This window comes from Sparus aurata, chromosome 10, assembly GCF_900880675.1.
Source record: "Sparus aurata chromosome 10, fSpaAur1.1, whole genome shotgun sequence".
NCBI classification, from domain to species: Eukaryota; Metazoa; Chordata; class Actinopteri; order Spariformes; family Sparidae; genus Sparus; species Sparus aurata.
The window spans coordinates 17392193-17411399 of record NC_044196.1 but is presented as its reverse complement, the minus strand read 5'-3'; the positions used below and the strand labels follow the sequence as shown (position 1 = coordinate 17411399).

The window sequence follows — 19207 nt, the reverse complement described above, 5'->3', positions numbered from 1 at the left end:
GTGTCTGAGGAGAAGAGGAGGAGACGACCTCGTCACAGGAGAAGATGGATTCACTTATTTTTGTCCGTCATAATATGAAACTAGGTACATTTATACTGAGTGCAACTCAGAGGTGCTTGTACTTTGCTACTTTATACTTTAACTCAGCCACAGTTTAGAGGCAAATATTGTTCTTTTTGCTCCACTACATTTAATTTATAACTTTTGCTACTAGTAATTTAGTAGTTTCTCATTAATGGAGAAGGGTTCCAACTTTCAGAATGTGTAAAAATAAATAAATATCAGAGCTGTAGAAATAAGCCCGCCCTCATCGGGTACACTAACATGGTGTTTCCACAGAGCTGTGTATAGATCGCTGTGATTGGACAGTCAACGTCTCCATTTCTGACCGGTGTGACGGAGCTGCTGCCGCCTCGTCCTCCTCGTCCTCCTCTACTGTTCAACAAGTTTACCTGATCGACCCCGATAACAACAAGAGTCTGACTTAGTGACAAGTGTCTAAATATTCAGTTAGTCAAGATTATTCCTGCTGATTCAAGAGCACGTCTCAGGCTGGGGTGATTGTAAGAATGGCTTTGATTCGCCCGCTGTTCTGAATGGTAGAAATGACCACAACGTGCCGACACTTGTGCTCTTGAATCCAGCTGTGAATGCAGTCTGAGGTCAAGTGAAGAGAAGCATCTGAAGCCAAACTAACGGAGCGCTACAGAGGTAGAGGAGAGCAGAAGTAGGGTCCAAAACGCTTTGCAGGTTTTTTTTTTGTTTTTTTTTGTCATTAGACGTTCAGCTTCATTTGAACCCTGGAGGAGGTGAATAGAGTACAACAGACATTCGAACCCAGGTCTGAGTGAGATGACCTGTCGGGGGGGGGGGGTTAGAGCTACAGCTACAGGCAGCAGGGGGCATGAAACACTGGTGAGACATCACGCTGTCTGACCCGGGCTTCCCAACAGCTGCTGAGGTCTCCGACTGCTCTTGTTCAGCTTGAAACCACAGAAGAAGACAGTCGTAGAGGGTTGGGACAGCAGGTACAGATCAGTGTGGACATGAGGGGTCAGCCGGTGGAGGCAATGTCTCCTGTCAGCCAGCAGTGTTAGTTCTGTTTCACGGTTGTAGACGAATTTAAGAACTATTTCATGTATTTTAAATGTGAGCTAGAGCTACATTTACACAAAACACATATTTTGCTGAAGGTTAACATTTCCTACATTTCCCAGAATGAATCAGCAACCATCAGAAAACAGATATAAATGTCCAAATTCAGTATGTTACTTGAGAGAGCAACACATTTTGCGTCATCATTTTGAGTGCTGCAACCGAGTGAGAAATGTGACAGAGACGCAAAAATGACTCACTCACTCAGAAGTTTATGGTAACACCTGTAGTAAACTGTAAATATACAGGTAATTGTACTGTTAACAAACAATGTAATGCTTTATAAACCATTTATTAAGCTGCTGTAAAGTCAGCTTTAACTTTACAACGGCTTTCCAATGGAAAACAGTTAAATAACTATTAATTAAAGTTTAAGGAACAATAAACGTACCACCTATTAATGATGGTTACGATAAAGTGTTACCAAAAAGGAAGGTGGACCCACTTACCATGTTGTTGTTTTTTTTGTTTTTGTTTCTAATGATTATGTTTTAATTGAAATACCTTATTAATACAATATTTTTGAATGTATTTTCTTTTGTTTAACCTTTTTTTGTCCACTGTTTCACATCCTTATTGGTTTTTTATCTTGTTTCTCCTCTCAAATTCTGGATCTTGTTTGTTTTTCTTATAGCTTTTTATTGTAAACACATTTTAACTTTATTTTTGTATTCTAAAGAGATTTAAAGAGACAGATTTATCATATTGCTATTCACTTTTTGAAGTTCATCTTGAGTTTTCTATTTGCTACTTTGTCTTAAATCTGTTTTATACACATAGGAACATTGCGTTTGTATTAATGTGCTCTCTTGTGTAAAGTTGTTGAATGTGTTCAGTAGACTAACAATTCATTTAACAATTTTAGAATAATCGTACTGTAAACAGTTTGCCCTGTCTAGTGGACCATAACTGTATTTTTGTAAACATTTTTATCTATAAATCAAAGGTGTAATTAAGTTTTTCCTTCTTTTTTGAGAACATAATAGTATTTGAGGATGACAGGACGCTGCTGGCTCAGAGGAAACATTGACAGGTCAAAGCACGTGATTAGTAAAATCTTCATCAGGGTCAGTTTTATCAGCACACGCTAACCAGCTAGCTGGGGTCGCTACAGCACCAATCAACACAACAACGTCACTCCATCACAGCATTCACTACCACTGCAGGATGAGGGAAGTGTGGGGGGGGGGGGAATGAGTCTTATCGCTAGAGATCATCTCCCTCCCTTCTACTAACAGACACCACCCCTTCTACACAGTATCAAAACAACGGTAGTCCGCTTTCCCAAGGCGGCTAGCTACTCGCCAAGTCAGATGTCGTCAATCTGCGGAGACCCGGGCCGTAACGGTGGGGTCGAGAGGGGTTTAAAAACAAAAACATAAGAAGAGGAGAAAGCAGTCGTTAATGACGGTGTAGATACTTGAGGGAGGGTGAAGTCTTATAATGAAATGATGGGACTACTGTTGTGAGAAGAAGATGGGAGACACACAACAGACATCATGGTCAAATATCATATGCTAACACATCTGAGCTATTCAATAAAAATCAGAAAACATGACGTGGTTTGATGAACCTGTTATGGAGGTGCTAGCATGATGCAGCTGACACAGCACTAAGCAGAGCTACAGTAGCTACAGATGCAGTGAAATGGAGATGAATTGCAAAGCTGCACTCTGGGAATCTACTGAGCCCTTTTCAGACACGGAAGCTGGAACACTGCTGGCTTCAAGTATTTAAATTTATGGATTTTTGACAGAGACTAGGGCATTAAAGAAGGGTCAAAAGAGATAGAAATAATTTAAAATTGGATTCTCTGGTACCATCCTTTGTAAACTGTAAATTTAGACAGAACTTGTGGACAAATTTGGGTTTGAATTTGGACAACAATGATATGAAGGAGGGAAAGTTTTCTCAGCTACACCGGTGATGGATTTTAAGACTTTTTTTGAGAGACTGTTAATCTCCGTGGCTTAATGAATGACCGTCGTTAGCGCGAGGGACGACCCAGATTCCAGAGGACGTTTCATCATCAGTGTTTCATCAGATAAAGTGGATTCCGGAAGGAATGAGCAGCCTATTTTTTAGCCAACAACATGACCATGCTGAAGCATACGTAGCTCATGACTCATTTCATTTGCTCACTTGCTGTTTGTAAACCTTTCTGCTGGATATTCACACTGTACGCAGTCAGATTAAATTAGATTTAGGGATTCTTGTAACAATTTTCTACAGGTGTTCATTTTTTTAAATTTTTTTTACTATTTATCATTTTGGAAGAAAATTCAAACATTCAAGTCCTCTAGAAGCAAATAAAATTGGTTTCACTGTTGAGTAACTGATTTAATTTTAAGCATCAAAGGTCACTGTTGCGCTCCGAAATGGTAGCTTGACAATCACAACTCAAAGTCCCCTTAAAAGCTTTTTAGTTTGTTTTTGTTCAGCTGTCATGCAGCAGAACAAAAAGACTCTTTTAAAATCTTTACAGGTTTAAGTTTTGTGCGGCTGTAGCCTTTGTACGGAGGCCACAAGCGGCCATGATGGCAAGTCTTTAAAATGCCATCATTAATAACGCCATTATCTCGACAAAACAGGCTTTGTTAGGTTGAGATGGCAAAAATTATTAACTCATGATTTCAAGAAAGCAACATAAAAAATTAACAAAATTGAAAAAAGTTGCAAGTGCGGCCATCCTCTGCTTCCGTACCTTCACATTAATGTGGCGCCATTCAATTCAGACCCGAGCCATGTTGGAAATTTAATGTAACAATTGCATATTAAACTGCCAGCCTATCTAAATAATGAAGCACATGCCTGAAAAGGGCTCTAGACTGATGTGAGTGACAGTTCCCATTGAGGTCCAACATTACAGGACCCAGAAAACACATAACAAAGCTTTTCTGTACTACGACTCATTAAATCTGCGACTGCTACCAGCGATGGAGATGAGGTCAGAAGACGTCTATTTACGGATGTCTGTCTAAGATGAACGATGTCATTAAAAGGTGAATCCACACCAAACCAACCCACGAACAACAGAGTGCCGACAGGAAGTGAAAGAAGTAAAAGGAAAAGGGAGGCTTCGTGTTTAGCCGGGAACTGTCAACAAGTTTTGTTTTTTTTTCCACACCAAGTATTCATGCAGCCCTCTTAAAGAGGCGGAGCCTAAGAGACAAAAGTGCAAAAGTAAGGGGAGGGGTCACATGTGTGAAGGGGCGGGGCTAGTCACCAGGGGCTCCGTGTGCTGCTTGAGCTCCTCCAGATGCTCTAATATATTCTTCTTTGTGATGATGCCCAACACAATCCTGAAACACACACCCGTTACTCGGTAAACTGCCCAAAAAAAAAAACAACAACAAACAAACAAAAACAACAAACAGAAGAGAGACAGAGAGAGAACAGACAGCAGCAGCACAAAAACATACATAACAACTGGAACTTAAAATGTTAACAGAAAATACAACTCAAAATTACACAACTCAATGAACACAAAACAACAAAACTTCAGAAATCTAAAAATCCACCTCACATACAATGTTGGAGAATTAATCTAATAAACTACTTTGTCATTATTCCAGATGTTTAAAGACTCATTGCAGCCTCTCCTTCTGCAACAGTTTAAAAGTTGTAATATTTTAGAGATGACTATTGATACTGTGAATAAAGTTTTAGAACAAGCAGGAAAGTCTTACTCTGTAGTTATGCCTTTAAAACCAGGAAAAGACAACACTTATTTCATATCACAATACAACAATAACAAAAAAATGTACTTCTTGATTTGTTAGAAATGGGCTGTACTTTGTAAATTTGTTTTTTTCTTTCATGAAATTTGTGATAAGAAAGAGAAACATAGAATAAGAATAGTTTAATCCCTTAAAATAAAATGAAAAAACACAGCTCCTCTCTGATCATCATCAATCCTGGAGTGTAACAGCTATTGAACACCATCTGTCTTGTAGTTCCTCGATCACACCAGCAGGTGGCTCACTACAAAACCCAAATCCTTTACTCAACCTGAGTTGACATTTCTTTTTCACTTACTGTAAAGTTTCAGACCACAACATGATACCTGTTATGTAGCTGTTGTTAGTTTCTGCAGCTCAGTCTCTTCTACAGAGGAGACGTCTGTTATTGTTCAGTAGGGGGGGTAAAGGAAGTGCAGCACAGCGGTTAGGCCAGGCCATGCAGATTACAGGGTAAACCCAGGGATCTCCATGCAACACCAGACGGTGTGTACATGTGCTTGCGAAATGTCTGTCGACCTCGGGCGGGTGAGTCGATCATAACACCGCCAGAATCGAAGGATGTGAGAAGGATTCTTCTCTTACATCACATCCTTCTTCTTAACACACTTTCATTTCCTACTTACCCGTTGTGAGTGACCAGGCACTGGCGCAGCCCCAGCTTCCTGAAGATGTCCACCACGATCTCCATGGGGGTGTGGTCGGTGACGGTGAAGGGGCTCATGTCGAGGATGGAGCGCAGTTTGAGGGGCCGAGGGCTGTCGGCAGGTAGGGTGGGTGCATGCTGGGTGAAGTACACCCTGGAGTTCAACATGATGCCCTCCTGCTTGCGGCGAGCATTTTCTGTACAGAAAGGAAAGAGAAATACACATTTCATTAATGATATAACTTCACTAAACTAGCTGCAGCTAAGGATTATTGTCTTGGGCCAGATTCTTGTTTTTTGTTTTTTTTATCATGTCAAGAATGTAAGAAATATCTTCCTGGAAACGGTCCTTCTCTGCCCACTCACCTATAGCGATTGTGATGTCCCTGCGCAGAGCAAAGCCCACCAGCCTCTGGGACTCTTTGGACACTATCACAGGGAAACCATTATAACTGGTTTCATTGATGGTTGCCTGAAGCTCCTCCACCGTCAGGTCGTCTTGCGTCAACACCGCTAATGGCGGGTCGCTGCGTCGAGGCCTCATCACCTCCCTGGCAAGCGTGGTGTGCGTGAACTCCTCCTTGGCGTCCAGGAAGGGATATCCGTTCAGACGGATGTGGGACTCGTAGATTCCCTCGCGGCCAAACGCGTCGCCCACCCATTTGCTGGTCATGACGGCAGCCATGAGGGGGACGATGTACTCCAACCCACCGGTCAGCTCGAAGACGATGACGACCAGGGAGACGGTCATACGGGTCACACCACCTGAGGACAAATTCTACTTTTATATTCAGCAGAATGTTTGCTGTTCAAAATTATACATTTGTTGGTTTTCTTTTCATCAAGTCACAATCCAATGGTATATTAAGAGAAGATCACTTGAGAGATGCCTTATTGATTAAACAACCTGATAGGACAAGTCATGCAAATCCAATATTGCAAAGTAGCAGAATTGCCCAAAATCTTTTGATACAACCAGATATTAAAACGCAGGAGTTTAAAAACATATCAAAATATATGAGGTTAATACATTTTTATTGTCTCGCAGCACACATAATCAGATCGCCCACCCTTTGGCACTAAATAAACAAGCATTGACATAACATTTCTGTATCTGCTGACTTACCTAGACACGCCGCGGCTCCCACCATAGCGTACAGCCCTGGAGTGATGCAGTCAGCTCCCACCTCGCACCACTCTTTGAACAAGAACCAGTCATGGTGATAGTAGGCGAGCTGCTCCATGGCGATACCAACGATTCGCCCTGCGATCGCCCCGATGGCCATGCTGGGGATGAACAAACCCGACGGTACCTGAGGATGACAAGCAAGGACTTGTTTTGTTTTGATAGAGACATGTAGGTTGGAATAAAGCGGTCTAGTTAGGATAAAACACCCACCTTGAGTCCAAAGGTGAATATTGTCATGATGATTTTGAAGACAAGTGCCAGGCAGAGTTGCCACATGGCGGCATAGACGCCGGGCCCTGCCGGCCTGTTGGGGTTGTCGCTGAAGGCCTTGCTGCCGTTCATCTGGCTGCGGTACTGGCAGAGCTGTGAGGACTCCAGCGGGCCGCAGTCAGTGAACAACTCCTTTATTAGCTCGCTGGTGTTCTGACGCGTGTATGGGTTTGGGAAAGCAAACACAGCTGTGATGGCTGCCACCAAGATCACCTCCAACACAGGGTACTTGCCTAAAAAGAGGGAAACAATTGAGTCCAATACTTATGCATTTAAATGATCCAGCCACGACAATTAAGGCTTTTTTTAAAGGTGCATTATGGAGTTCTTGGAAATACATTTTAATCAGAAGAGAAAGATCTTCATTCACTGAGGCCTAAACTATCGAAATAAACACTCTTTGTTTCATGATTGAATAAACTGAATTAGGCACACTTTGAAACAGTCGATCGCAACAGGACTCATCTTGTTTAAACTGATAATGGAAACTCAAGTCAACATGGCATGGTTCAACTGGTTTTGTAATAATAGCTAATATGAGGCTTCAGCAGTCTAAATTAGACAAATAAACAGAATATCTTGAAAAGTTTGTGTTTTTGTACAAACTTCACTCTCTGTGTTATTATACCTTCAATGACATTCAACAGGCAAACAAAAGAAGCAATTTCATGCTAAAAAAAGACAGGAAGTTTGGAAGATATTCACTTGATTTGATTTACTGCTGCTAGACTGCTGAAACTTCATACAAGCCATGGGAGGATCAGCAAGACAGCAAGAAAAACGTGATTATATGTTCAGACTGTTGTTTTAAATCCAACATTGTCACATATAGCTGTCTGCCAAAGACGTGCCAACGTGCTGAAACACAGGCTAACTTCAAGAGAGCCCTTCACCTTCGCCTTCAAACACCTGCACTGGCTGACATATCCAAAGTTCAAGTCAAAGTGCTTACCGAAGCGTGTCGACTTGCGCCGCCGGCACCAAGCGATGTTGGCTCGGATGAAGAACGCTCCCCAGAGGCCTCCGAAGACTCCCAGCAGGATGAAAGGGATGAGCTCAAACAGGTACCACGGCGTGTGGTACTCCACGTAGAACAGCACCAGGCGGCTGTTACCAAATGGGTTGATGGAGCGCAGGACGAAGGCGGCCACCAGGGCAGCGAAGAAGGAGCGCCAGAGTGTCTTTAGAGGGAAGTAATAGCTCACCTGGAGAAGGGAGATGAGAGTTTACAAGTTTAGCCGTGGTCAAAAGTCGTTCCTGGTTAGTATATGTGTCTATAACAACGTGTGCTGCACCTCCTCCAAGCTGAAGAGAACTCCTCCGATCGGGGCTCCAAAAGCAACAGACACTCCGGCCGCAGACGCAGCAGAAAGAACCTGAGAGGACAAAACAAACGCACCTCAGCTGACTTTAAACACAGTTATGCATCACAACAATATCATTTTCTGTTTGACTCCCTCACCTCTCGTTTCTTGGCCTCGTTCTTGCTGTACTTGGGGAAGAGGTAGGAGAAGATGTTCCCACAGCAGCAGGCCACGTGGACCAGGGGGCCCTCCTTCCCCAGGCTGAGGCCGGACGCCACAGCCAGCACCAGAGTGATGGTCTTGATCATCAGGGTCCACTTGCCTAGGTAGCCCCGGATGATGAACCCGCTCAGGATGGTCTTGATCTACAGAGGGAAGAAGAAGATTAAACAGAAAACCAAGTTAAAGTAGTCTAGTCCAGGTGAAGTGTTATAGTGCGTCAAGAGGAGCCTAAAACCCAAAATCAAGACCGTGGCCTCCGTAAGGTAGTCATTTGCGTTAAGCTTGAAGGTTCATTCTTGACCTTGATTATTATGGTTTGGGATAACAAGTCCAGCTCAAATGTCTTTAAAGCTACTCTTTACAAGGTCAACTGTACCTTTGTTACGTCTAAATAAGCCTATTAGAGCTATGGCGCTCTAGTGTCAATAGCTCCATGTTCATTTGCCGTCTAAAAGGATCTCTCTTTTTTTATTTATTTGTTAATTGTTAAGTCTATGAAATGTGCAGAAAATAGTGAAAAATACTCTTCAGAATGTCTGATTAAATATTTTCAAGCTTCCTATTTTGATTTCCTTAAGTGTATTCATTCAGGTTTTGCTTAAGCTGCATATCTACCTCCTGCTCAAAGTCACCATCGACCACACACTTGGCTCAGCATTGCGGCTCCAGCACTCTTGTTCCCATGGCAACGAAAGGGACTTTTTTCTTTTTTTTAAAGCTCACCTCAAAATGGCTTTTTCCACAGCACGGTCAAACCTGTCACGTCTCCCTGCTGCCCACTGAATTAACAATTTTAAGCCACTTCAAGACATTAAAGGGAATCCCAGAAGCGTGACCACACACAAAGTGCACGTAACTCATCCGACCACTTTCATGGAGCGTTTAGAGGCAGCAGCAGGAGATTTATAGGCCTTCTGTTTCATGTGCTGCTGCTTCGAGCTTCTGACGCCCAGGGCAAATTGATCAGACATGAGAAAATAAGAGAGACTTTTGATGATCTGTTCTATCTCTCGGCTGTTTCAGAGTGAAGGAGCTTGTACAGAGACAGAAAAGACCTTCAGACACATGAAGAGATAACCTGCTGACCTCATTCGTTTGATTATAACTGATATAAAATAATAATACAAAATAATTTGGGGATGTGTGACTGAACAAAAACATGCCTGCCAGGAATCTTCAACCAAATGATTACCTATCAAAAAGCTCTTCAACGAAAAAATGGAGCTGCATGAAAGCCACTCTTGGATGTTTGGAGTTTTCCCAAAAAAGCTTCAATGCAGCAACCAAGGAGAGATAACTAAGCCACATACTGTATGCAAAAGCGACATTTTCCTCACCTCAGGGATCCCCGAGCCACAGGCGTAAGGAGCAAACACCTTGACCAGACAGACGGCCAGGAAGGCGAAGGACAGAGCCCAGTAGATGTACATGAAGTAGTTCATGATGTATGAGCCCGGCCCCTGCAGAGAGGTGAGGTAGAGGAGAGCAGCAGGAGTGAGAATAAACTCGCCGGTACCAAAAATCAAACCTATAATGGATGTACATATGGATGTTACATTATCGCTCAGTTTCGTTCTCTACTTTAATGAGTTTCAAACCTTCTCCCTTAAAACTAAGTTAATCAACTGATTTGAACCAAGCTTCCTTTGTTCCATTTTTGTCCCCAACGAAAAATTAAAGTTCCTTGTAGCAACTTTCGGAGTGAGTCTAATCTATTGATGCATATGGAAAATGTTCATATTCATGTAACTTCTCATAGCACTAGCAGTCTGTTGAAGTTCTACAGACTGCATGCGTCCCACAAGCTAAACTCTGAAGATGTCAAGACATTACATCTAGTTCTGACTAGTATTTCTACGTCGACACCGTCACTTCCACCAAGGCCAAATTAGGACACATTATAAAAGCTTTATCATTATATTTTCTCATTTCTAAGATAATTAGTCCATAATTTGGTTGGAATTATTTTTTGAAAAAGGCCAGTATTTAAATAAAGGCCTGATAAAACACAGATGGGTGGTAGACTTCCCCGTCGTTTACATGGTAATCTTCATCATAATGTACATCGGTACAACACACCAATCACACCAGAGTCGCCACTTCTATTGTTACTTGTTTGAGTTTTCAATCAGAAAAAAATGAGGTTAAAATATAAAAGAAATATATACTGAATTCAAATAAAGGCCTGGCTGTCTCTTGTATATATACACGGTAATTCATGCCATCAGGCCACAGATCAATGTTGCTGCGGTTGCTAACGTCCCCAGCATGTGCTAGTCTACCTCGGCCTGCCCCAGTATTAGCTCAGCCCAGCTTTTCCACTGAGGACACTTGTCCCGCTCAGCGAACGTGGTCTCATTGGACGTCCAGCAGCACTGCTCGTGGTTGAACCACATGGCGCTCAGACACACGCCCTCCTTCAGGTCGTTCATCCAGTCAGCAGCAATGTCAATCAGGCCAGCCAAAGCACCTGGCAGGAGGAGGGAACGAGGAAGGAGACGAGGGGCGAAGAGAGGTGAAGGCAGGAAAACAGAAAAAGAGGCAGAGGCAGTTAGCATGCTAGTTATGTTTCACTGGTTTTTAATTTAGAACAGCAAGGTAGGCACAAGTCCGTAAAAGCCGGTGTTACAAAATGTAACCTTTGAACCGGCCCTTCCATCTGCAGCTCCCTCAAATGTATTTAATCACGACAGGAGCGTTATTCTCTAGTAGAAATATCAAAGTAAGAAGGCAGACACACCTCAAATTAATAGATATTAAAATCAGTGATGGTCTTAAATAATTTAAATTGTTAATTTCAAATTTAGGACTAAAATGTTTCAGATCGGATGAGCCTTTATCACCTGTGTCATGAACTGCATTTCCATCCAAATGTATTGCAAAATTCAAGAAAATTGGCAAAAGAAAATAATGGAATAATGATAGAAAACATGATGGAAATATTGTTTCTGTATTAATTTGTGCAGGGTTACTTCAGAACTGAATGGAGCGATGGGGAGACTTCATCTGCTGCTACTTCTTGTGTTTTTAAAGGAAACCTTGGAACGTAAACAGCTGATGAGTCATGTCTCATTGAGGGCATTAACCCTTTTTAGAAAAAGGCACCATAAAAAACATCTACCTTTTCTAATGCAATATCTCATGATGTGCAGACAATTACGTTGATGGCAACACAGTTACGGTCTGATTAAGGAAAACAATGTTAATCAGTACCAGAGACCCTTTAGAGGGTGGCACTATTCCCCCGTCCTGTGACCTGGATCTAAAGAGAAGCTTTCCTATTAGGGAAAAAAGAAAAAGCCTTGACTAACTGGTGCTCACAGGGGATTACAAAGGCCTGTATGTTATCTCTCTTTTCATGGTCATAGAGATATCATCGTTTGTGCATATGATGCTGCTCTGAGGATTGCCGAGGCTCTTGCAGGAGAGACAAAGTGCTTCTGTTTGTGTTTGTGAGCGAGTGGTTAAATGTGAGCGAGAGAGACCAAGAGAAAAGACAGAGCGTGAGCTGCTCGAGGCGAAGCATGTGAGAGTCACCAGCGGAAGAGATAACGGCCGTGTGAGTGTGTTTGTATTGTGCGCATGTGTGACATGTGTGTTACCTGAGGCCAAGCCGGTGAGCGTCACCACCAGCCACCCGGACCAGGCGTCGTACAGGCTCTTTGTGAACTCCCATGCCGACTCCTTTTTCTTACTGTTTATCTATAAACACACAGTGAACAAAAGCTACATTACATACATATAAAAGACAGGAAACTAAGTATAAATGACTAATACTGGCAGCAGTGCAAGTAAGGTTTATAACTACTTCACAGGGATAAGCAGTCATTCAGTTATCTACTCCACTATGAAAGGATTCCTGCTGCTGCTTCAACAAACTAGTTTGTTGCAATATTTCAAGACCGGGTCGTAAAAACAATGTTTGCCAAAGAATTCAAGCAACACGCAACTCAAACAAATGAAGCAATTCTCAGAGGTGCCTTTTATAGTAGTCCGGCAGTAAACCACTTCTGGAAAGAGGGCGGCAGAGTTGTGTCAATATTTGGATAAAAGTGTTGACCGAGTGAGGTCGTATCAAGATGTAGGACAGAAGGCTGACGGTTCATTCAGGGGTTAGGGAGATTTCTATATTGAGCATGAAAATTCATACTTGACCTTCGTCTTAGTCTTCAACTGTTAAAAAAGAGACTTTATCTAGTAGTAACTTGTTCGAATAACCATCATTTTGTGGCAGAAAACATCCACTTCATTTTTTGCCCAGTGGTTTCGATATTATTATTTTTTTTCCTTGTCTTTACTGCAGATAAAATATCTTCTTCTGTAGGTTCATTAGGTTTTTGTTATTCTCCTGTTCTGTTAAGCCATTCAGGCTAAAACTGCTGATGCAAACAACCAAGTTCTTCTTTTGTGCGACCCACAGGAAGTGCGGGATACATCACTTCCTGTGCAGCAGAAGATTTCTCGCTGACACCAGCTAATGTCAAAAGCTGTATGAACTGGAAATGGGCTGAAACTGTGAGAGATGAGAATCAGTTTGAACCTTGTATCACAAATACATCTGTGCTACAGAAGCAATGTGCACTTGGAATTTGATGTGAAAGAAAATGCGTTTCTTTTACGTTTCGGCCAATAATAACTGTATGAGACAGGTATTAAACCCTGGTCTTTACTCTTTCTAAAGACCGGATACTGCTGGTAGGAAGTTGGAGACTTGACATGCCACTTTGATATTCAGCCCATGTTTAAAGCCGAAGGGCTCAGTATGCTTCAGAGGTGCTTGTTGAGTTGTCTCAGGTTGTGTTATGCTACAAAAGCAGCGGTTTATTCAATCTGTTGTTTCGACCTCGACGGCAGCTGAAGGTGACCACCCGACAAGAAGTTCTGATTCAGCAAACTGGCAGCTCAACAGTATGTCTGAGGCTATTAGTACAAACTAGCTTGTTTGAAGTATACCAAGACCTTGAGGGTTCAAGGTTGCATTGGTGCTTTAGTTCCCTCACCTTCCGGTGCCTCTCCCGGTCCTTGCACTTCTCGCGGACCCAGTCGATGGTGTGGAAGTCATCGTAGGTCCCCACACCAGGGATGGGCTCCTCTAGGAAGTCCAACAGGTGGGTGGTGCTGCTGGGTGCCCCGCCCCCGTTAGACATGGCGTAATTAGACCCTGGAGATAGAAAGAGAAAGTCATGAGTGTTCAGATCTATATATTACAGAACTACTGCGATTCCACGCATCTCATAAACAGAAATTGTAACCAGTACAGGAGTGGTTAAAGCGTTCAGAACAATCTACTTTAAGTAAACTGTTTGATTCAATAAATACTGATTTAAAGAAAAGAGATCCATCTGAGTGATGCTGCCTGTTGCCGCAGCATATTAGAGCTCCTCCATTATCCGTCTCATCAGAAACACTGCAGAGCTAGAACAGTCACCACTGAGATATAACAGCACAGTCAGAAACGCAGCCAACACTGAGAGAAAAAAAAAACCCCTGTGAGGCCTGCAGTCCGTCATTTGGAACAAAAACGATGCAGGAGTGGAGGTTTTTTCTGCCCCGCTGAAACCTCTGGATGAGTAAACTCCTGCAGGTCTGCAGATCGCTGTGTGTGTGTGTGTGTGTGTGTGTGTGTGTGTAGGTGGATGCGTCTATCTGCAGGCAGTCTTATATTTCACATTTCGAACAACAAAAGTCAATCAGCAACTTTTACTAAAAGCTCTATTTCTGCACAAGATGAAGTCAATTAAATTTTTACGATATCTATAAAACCTTCAGCAGATGCTTTGTGGGCCTTTTCTTAGAGTCATTAAAACCCTCCGTCTTTTAAAGCATAAAAAAAAACTTTAACTAATTGGACGTCTGGCGGTCTCACTGGCGCTGCTCTGATTGTATCAGCATACAGCCTGCGAGACAATGCGGTTGTCTATAGGCCCAATTACCATGTCCGGTCAGTTCAGTAATGACTTCAACATGACTATGACTTTGAGCGATTAAAAAAACAAAAAAATACAGCGCAAACATTGTCTGCTGACTTTTAGAAGATTGTGCTGATACTATAAGAAGAAGATTACAGTTGAGCTCGAGACACTAAATGCTACTGATTAGGTCTGATCGGTTCTGTCTGGATGAGGAGACTCAATATAAAACGGAGGGACAGGAAGACTCACAGCGAGGAGAAGCAGCCGACGGGCTAATTCTCTCTACATCTTATCTGGAAATATCACAGGATTTGCATGGGTGCCACCACTTGGCTTCCCCCAGCTGAAATGGCTGCATGATGCAACATTTCTTACATAAAAGAAAGTAAAAAACTAATATTTCCTATTATATATGAGTCAAGGATGGGATAAAAAAAAATGTTGTCATGATTCAGCGAGTCGACTTCCTGTATTAAAAGGGCCATCGTGTGAGGTTTAAAGCTGTGTCACATCTTTAATCTGGCATGAAGTGTGTATGATAACTTAGGGAGAGCCCGTCCTCCCACATTTGAGATCGCCACAAAAGCGGAGCCTAATCCTCCTACTTGTGACGACACAAATATGTGAGACTTCTTCTTCATCTGCAAAAGGCACAAAGGCAGCACATTGTGAAACACGGACAAAGGGGAGGCAGACATAATCAGCTACATTTTCTCTTTAAGCGGTCAGAAGAACAGAGACAAATATGTGCCATTACAGGTCGGAATAATGACTGGGCACACGTACAAGTGCAACTTGTTTCTCCTGTCTGTGCGCATTCAGCAATGTCACATTCATTCATGGAAGAAAGCAGTGAACACAGGAAGCACCCAGTCTGACGTGGTTAAAAGCACATAATTAAAAGAGACTGTGGCCGTCTAGTCCAGTGAAAGGGCAGTTAGCATCTTTAGCTTCTGTGACAGAAATTCATGGGCAGGTGATCCTTTCGTGAGTTTAAAGGACATTTCCATATTAGAAAAAGATAACGGCAAGAAAAACTCTAACTTAACTGCGGGCCAAGAAGCACTGGGGTGCTGCTGGCTGGGTGTGGTATCACTGCTGCAGGGTGATAGCTTCAACAACCAGAGCAGTAAATAAAAAAAAAACCCAACTACAAATTAGATTCCTCAAAGCAAAATAGGGGTGCAATGCAAAGTACAGCTGCAATGATTAGTCGAATAATAAATTGGTCTGTTATAAGAAAATGATCGCCAACTATTTTGATAATCGATTAACCATTACAGTCATTTTCCGAGCCAAAATATCAAAGTTTGCTGGTTCTAGCTTCTCAAATGTGAGGATTTGCTGCTTTTCTTTGACATTTATGATTGTAAATGAATTTCAAAACGTCACTTTGGGCATTTTTTGACAATTTTGTAAACTATTAATATACATTGAATCATGAAACTAGTGACGAATACCTCTAGCATCCCTAATGCTAGGCCATTTCTTGCTTAGACAAATGTTTCATCAGTCAGACTTTCAGATAGGAAGCTGAAGCTACACCAATTTTGCTATACGCCAAGTGTCATGTGGATGTTGCTGCTAATGATTAATTGATTACCGTAATTTCCGGACTATAGAGCGCACCTGAATATAAGCCGCACCAACTAATTTAAAAAAAAAAAACAAATTTGTACATATATAGGCCGCACTTGTCTATAAGCCGCAGGTGTCCACGTCTGCTCTCTGTGTGTTCACCCAGTCTTCAAGAACGTTTTCAAGTTCATCTGCTTTAATTACCTCTGAAAGCTTTTGTCTTTTTTTTGCATTGAGTCGGTTCTTCACGCTGCCGTCTCCAACGTCTCTCACCATCGATTCATTGATGCCAAGCTTACGTGCAGCAGCTCTATTTCCTTCTTTGACAGCCAGATCGATTGCCTTTAACTTAAAAGCTTCATCATATGCATTTCTTCGTGTGTTTTCCATGATGAGGGTGTGTGCATGATGCGCAAAATGACTGTTCAAAACACAAACTAGCGTCTTCCTCGGTGCATTATCTCTTCCACCTGTCTGTCTCGCTCTTGCGCTTCCTGCTAGAGCGTCCCCTGGAGGCCGTTAGCCCGTAAAAATCTATAGATTAGCCGCATCATATTATAGGCCGCAGGGTTCAAAGCGTGGGAAAAAAGTAGCGGCTTATAGTCTGGAAATTACGGTAGTTGTTTGGTCTACAATGAGAAAATATTGAAAAATGTCTGTGATCCCCAAAGCCCAAGATGACGTCAACAAATGTCTTTTCAAATTCAGTGTGCTGTCACAGAAGAGTTTTACTTTAAATTATTCCAACAGGTTCGTCAACTTTATTACCAGATAAATGTTTTGATCTCTAACAATAAGAAACAAAGGTAACCTCAACATGGCTCATTGATTGGCTCTTACACTGCTAAAGACAAGGGTGTGACTGCAGGGTGAGAGTAATGCCAATCGACCAACATACCACCGTTGATATCGAGGCATTTGAACAGCAAACATACACATTCCAGTCCACATCACATATTTCCCCGAACATTTTTAATCTCCGACTGGTGCAGGGTCATGACCATCAAACAAGGACTCTTTCATGGCCGTTAAACCTCAGTAATCTGCATTAAACATTAAAACGAATCCCCTTGATGGCTCTAACCAGGGCCATAAAACAGATCAGAAAGTGGCATTGGTGCATCTGCATCCTTTCCGTGCATGTATTACCACATAACAAATGAAGTGCACAAGCAGTTTAAAAGAGATGATGCCTTGCATCAAATGATATACATCTCAGTCTGGAGACATAAGCAGGAGATGAAGCTTGCTTCCCAAAGAGTTCCCACACTGCCGATGTGGGCCATGACGGAGCTTTTGAAAGAGCAGCTTATTAACTCATATCACTGCCTTTGATGTTTGACAGGACGTGGGAGAAAAGAAATAACTCCCTTTTGCTGAGAATTTCTGTAAGTAGCAGGAACAAGATGGTCAAGTGTAGCTTTCATCTGACCAGCTGATACATGTCGGGTCCAGAGACGGGGAAAAAGGGAAGTGAGTGTGTGAGCTGTTGCAGAGTCAGCAGCAGTGAGAGTGTCGGGCTTGGCAAGGAGACTGATATCATCATTCTCCATTTTGATTTCAGAATGACGACAACAGTCTGGATTGACAAGGATAAGGTGTGTTTAAGTAAAGGGGAGTTTGGATGACAATGACTCAACTGTTGACTCAACAAAAGTGGTCGATACAGAGGTCTGACATATGACCTTTCACACAAAGAAGAGGAGGTTTGCTTTGGGTGGGGTGACTTTCTAATTGACGGTTTTAAAAGAGATTTCCACATGTTTATTCAATGCACATCTGCATCGTAAGAACAAGTGTACCCCTTTTCAACCAAGGTGGTGCAGGTTCTTGTTCGGAGCTACAGCCTTCTCTGGAACTAGTTCTTTGTGTTTTGACAGACAAAGAACCATCTCTCAGCCAGGAATACTTGTTCCAGAGTGGCACCAACACTTTGCTGATCTAATACAAAGAACAGCTTACTGAAGTTAGGGAGGATTGTTCTTCAGAGCATTATGACCTTGTGCATCAAGCTGCTAGCAGAGTCTTTAAAGACAACCTGTTCCAGTCGGCATGAGTTCTGTGTCAGGACAAAGAGAGCCAAAACAAATTCCCTTGTTTCCTGAATAAACTTGGAGATTAATTTGGACTAAAGATAGTTCTTTTCTATGGATTTGCAGTTCATGTTGTCGCACATTTAGGTTTCGTCGAGCAAGCGACACAGTTACTCGATGATGCCCCCCGACAATGGCGAAGTTTTTGCTGAACTACGTATAACAAATCGCAATCTGACATTAAGTTATCCGATGTTGATGTATCAGAAGAAAATAAACCAACAATCAAGAAACAAGGCCTAGAGGTACACATTTCATAACAAGAGAGAGAGAGATTTTGAGCAAACATGCTCTAGAAATGCAGGACAGACCCATTAATAGAAGACAAAAATACTAAGTATATAAAAAGATTCACATCGAGATAAAACTCTAAATGTCAACAACCCAGCAGTATCAGTCTCTGAAGTCGACGCAGCACAGATATAAGACTGCAGCTCTTCACTGCAGTGACTACTGCAAAACGTCCATCTCACCAGTAAGAACAGAGAGGATGTGGCTTAATTAGAAGGGAATGTTTTCAACTCCCAGTAAGAACCGAGGGACTTGGCTGATGAGATGAATCGGTGGAGCGCCTCCTGATGCTGCTGCACTACTGGCAGCCGTCAGGATTGTTGAGCCAAGCGAGGAAGACGCCACTGCAACAGAACCCGACGGGGATTGCATACAAGCACATCGGCAGCGTCGTGCTCCAGCAGACAACAAGACTTCAGTTTCCTTCCCCCTGTGTATAAGTACGGTGACACAGCGATTCTCATCTGCCTGCGTCAGGGCTCAGAGCCACATCAGTGCACACAGAGACTTGCTGACTGTCAATGCCACCATCATCAATGGTGAGGTGGGAAACTACCATCAGAAAAACTGCTTGTTCAATCCTTTGACCACCACTGCATTCCCCTTATATTAGCCCTACTACTACTGTTGAGTAAATCTGATCAGGGAGGTTTAGAGGCGGCTGGCTACGAAACCCAGGGTCAGCCATGTTGGAGCAGGGGTTAGTGTGCTCAGCCGTCATGTGATCGGCGTCGTAAACTGGCCTCCTTAAAGCCTGAAGAGCCAGCCTGATGACCAGACTGGTGGAATCCCCGCAGTCCCACGAGA

General features: G+C 42.6%; 1 protein-coding gene across 7 annotated transcripts in view; it reads right to left on the bottom strand.

The window, feature by feature from the left end:
- Positions 1-19207, bottom strand: part of clcn3 (chloride channel 3) — a 38756-nt gene that overhangs the window by 4086 nt on the left and 15463 nt on the right. For 4 of the 7 annotated variants that reach the window (XM_030430101.1, XM_030430105.1, XM_030430106.1 and 1 more), the window contains 12 exons: positions 13527-13687; positions 12129-12228; positions 10809-10996; positions 9864-9986; positions 8463-8669; positions 8296-8376; positions 7953-8205; positions 6941-7233; positions 6668-6854; positions 5908-6306; positions 5522-5738; positions 4382-4457 (listed from right to left, as the gene is read on the bottom strand). In XM_030430101.1, coding sequence (XP_030285961.1) covers positions 4382-4457; positions 5522-5738; positions 5908-6306; positions 6668-6854; positions 6941-7233; positions 7953-8205; positions 8296-8376; positions 8463-8669; positions 9864-9986; positions 10809-10996; positions 12129-12228; positions 13527-13687 — 2285 coding nt within the window. Of the gene's footprint in view, positions 1-2460; positions 2480-4381; positions 4458-5521; positions 5739-5907; positions 6307-6667; positions 6855-6940; positions 7234-7952; positions 8206-8295; positions 8377-8462; positions 8670-9863; positions 9987-10808; positions 10997-12128; positions 12229-13526; positions 13688-19207 lie in introns of all 7 variants that reach the window. The other 3 variants (XM_030430104.1, XM_030430107.1, XM_030430103.1) reach the window with 2 other exon arrangements.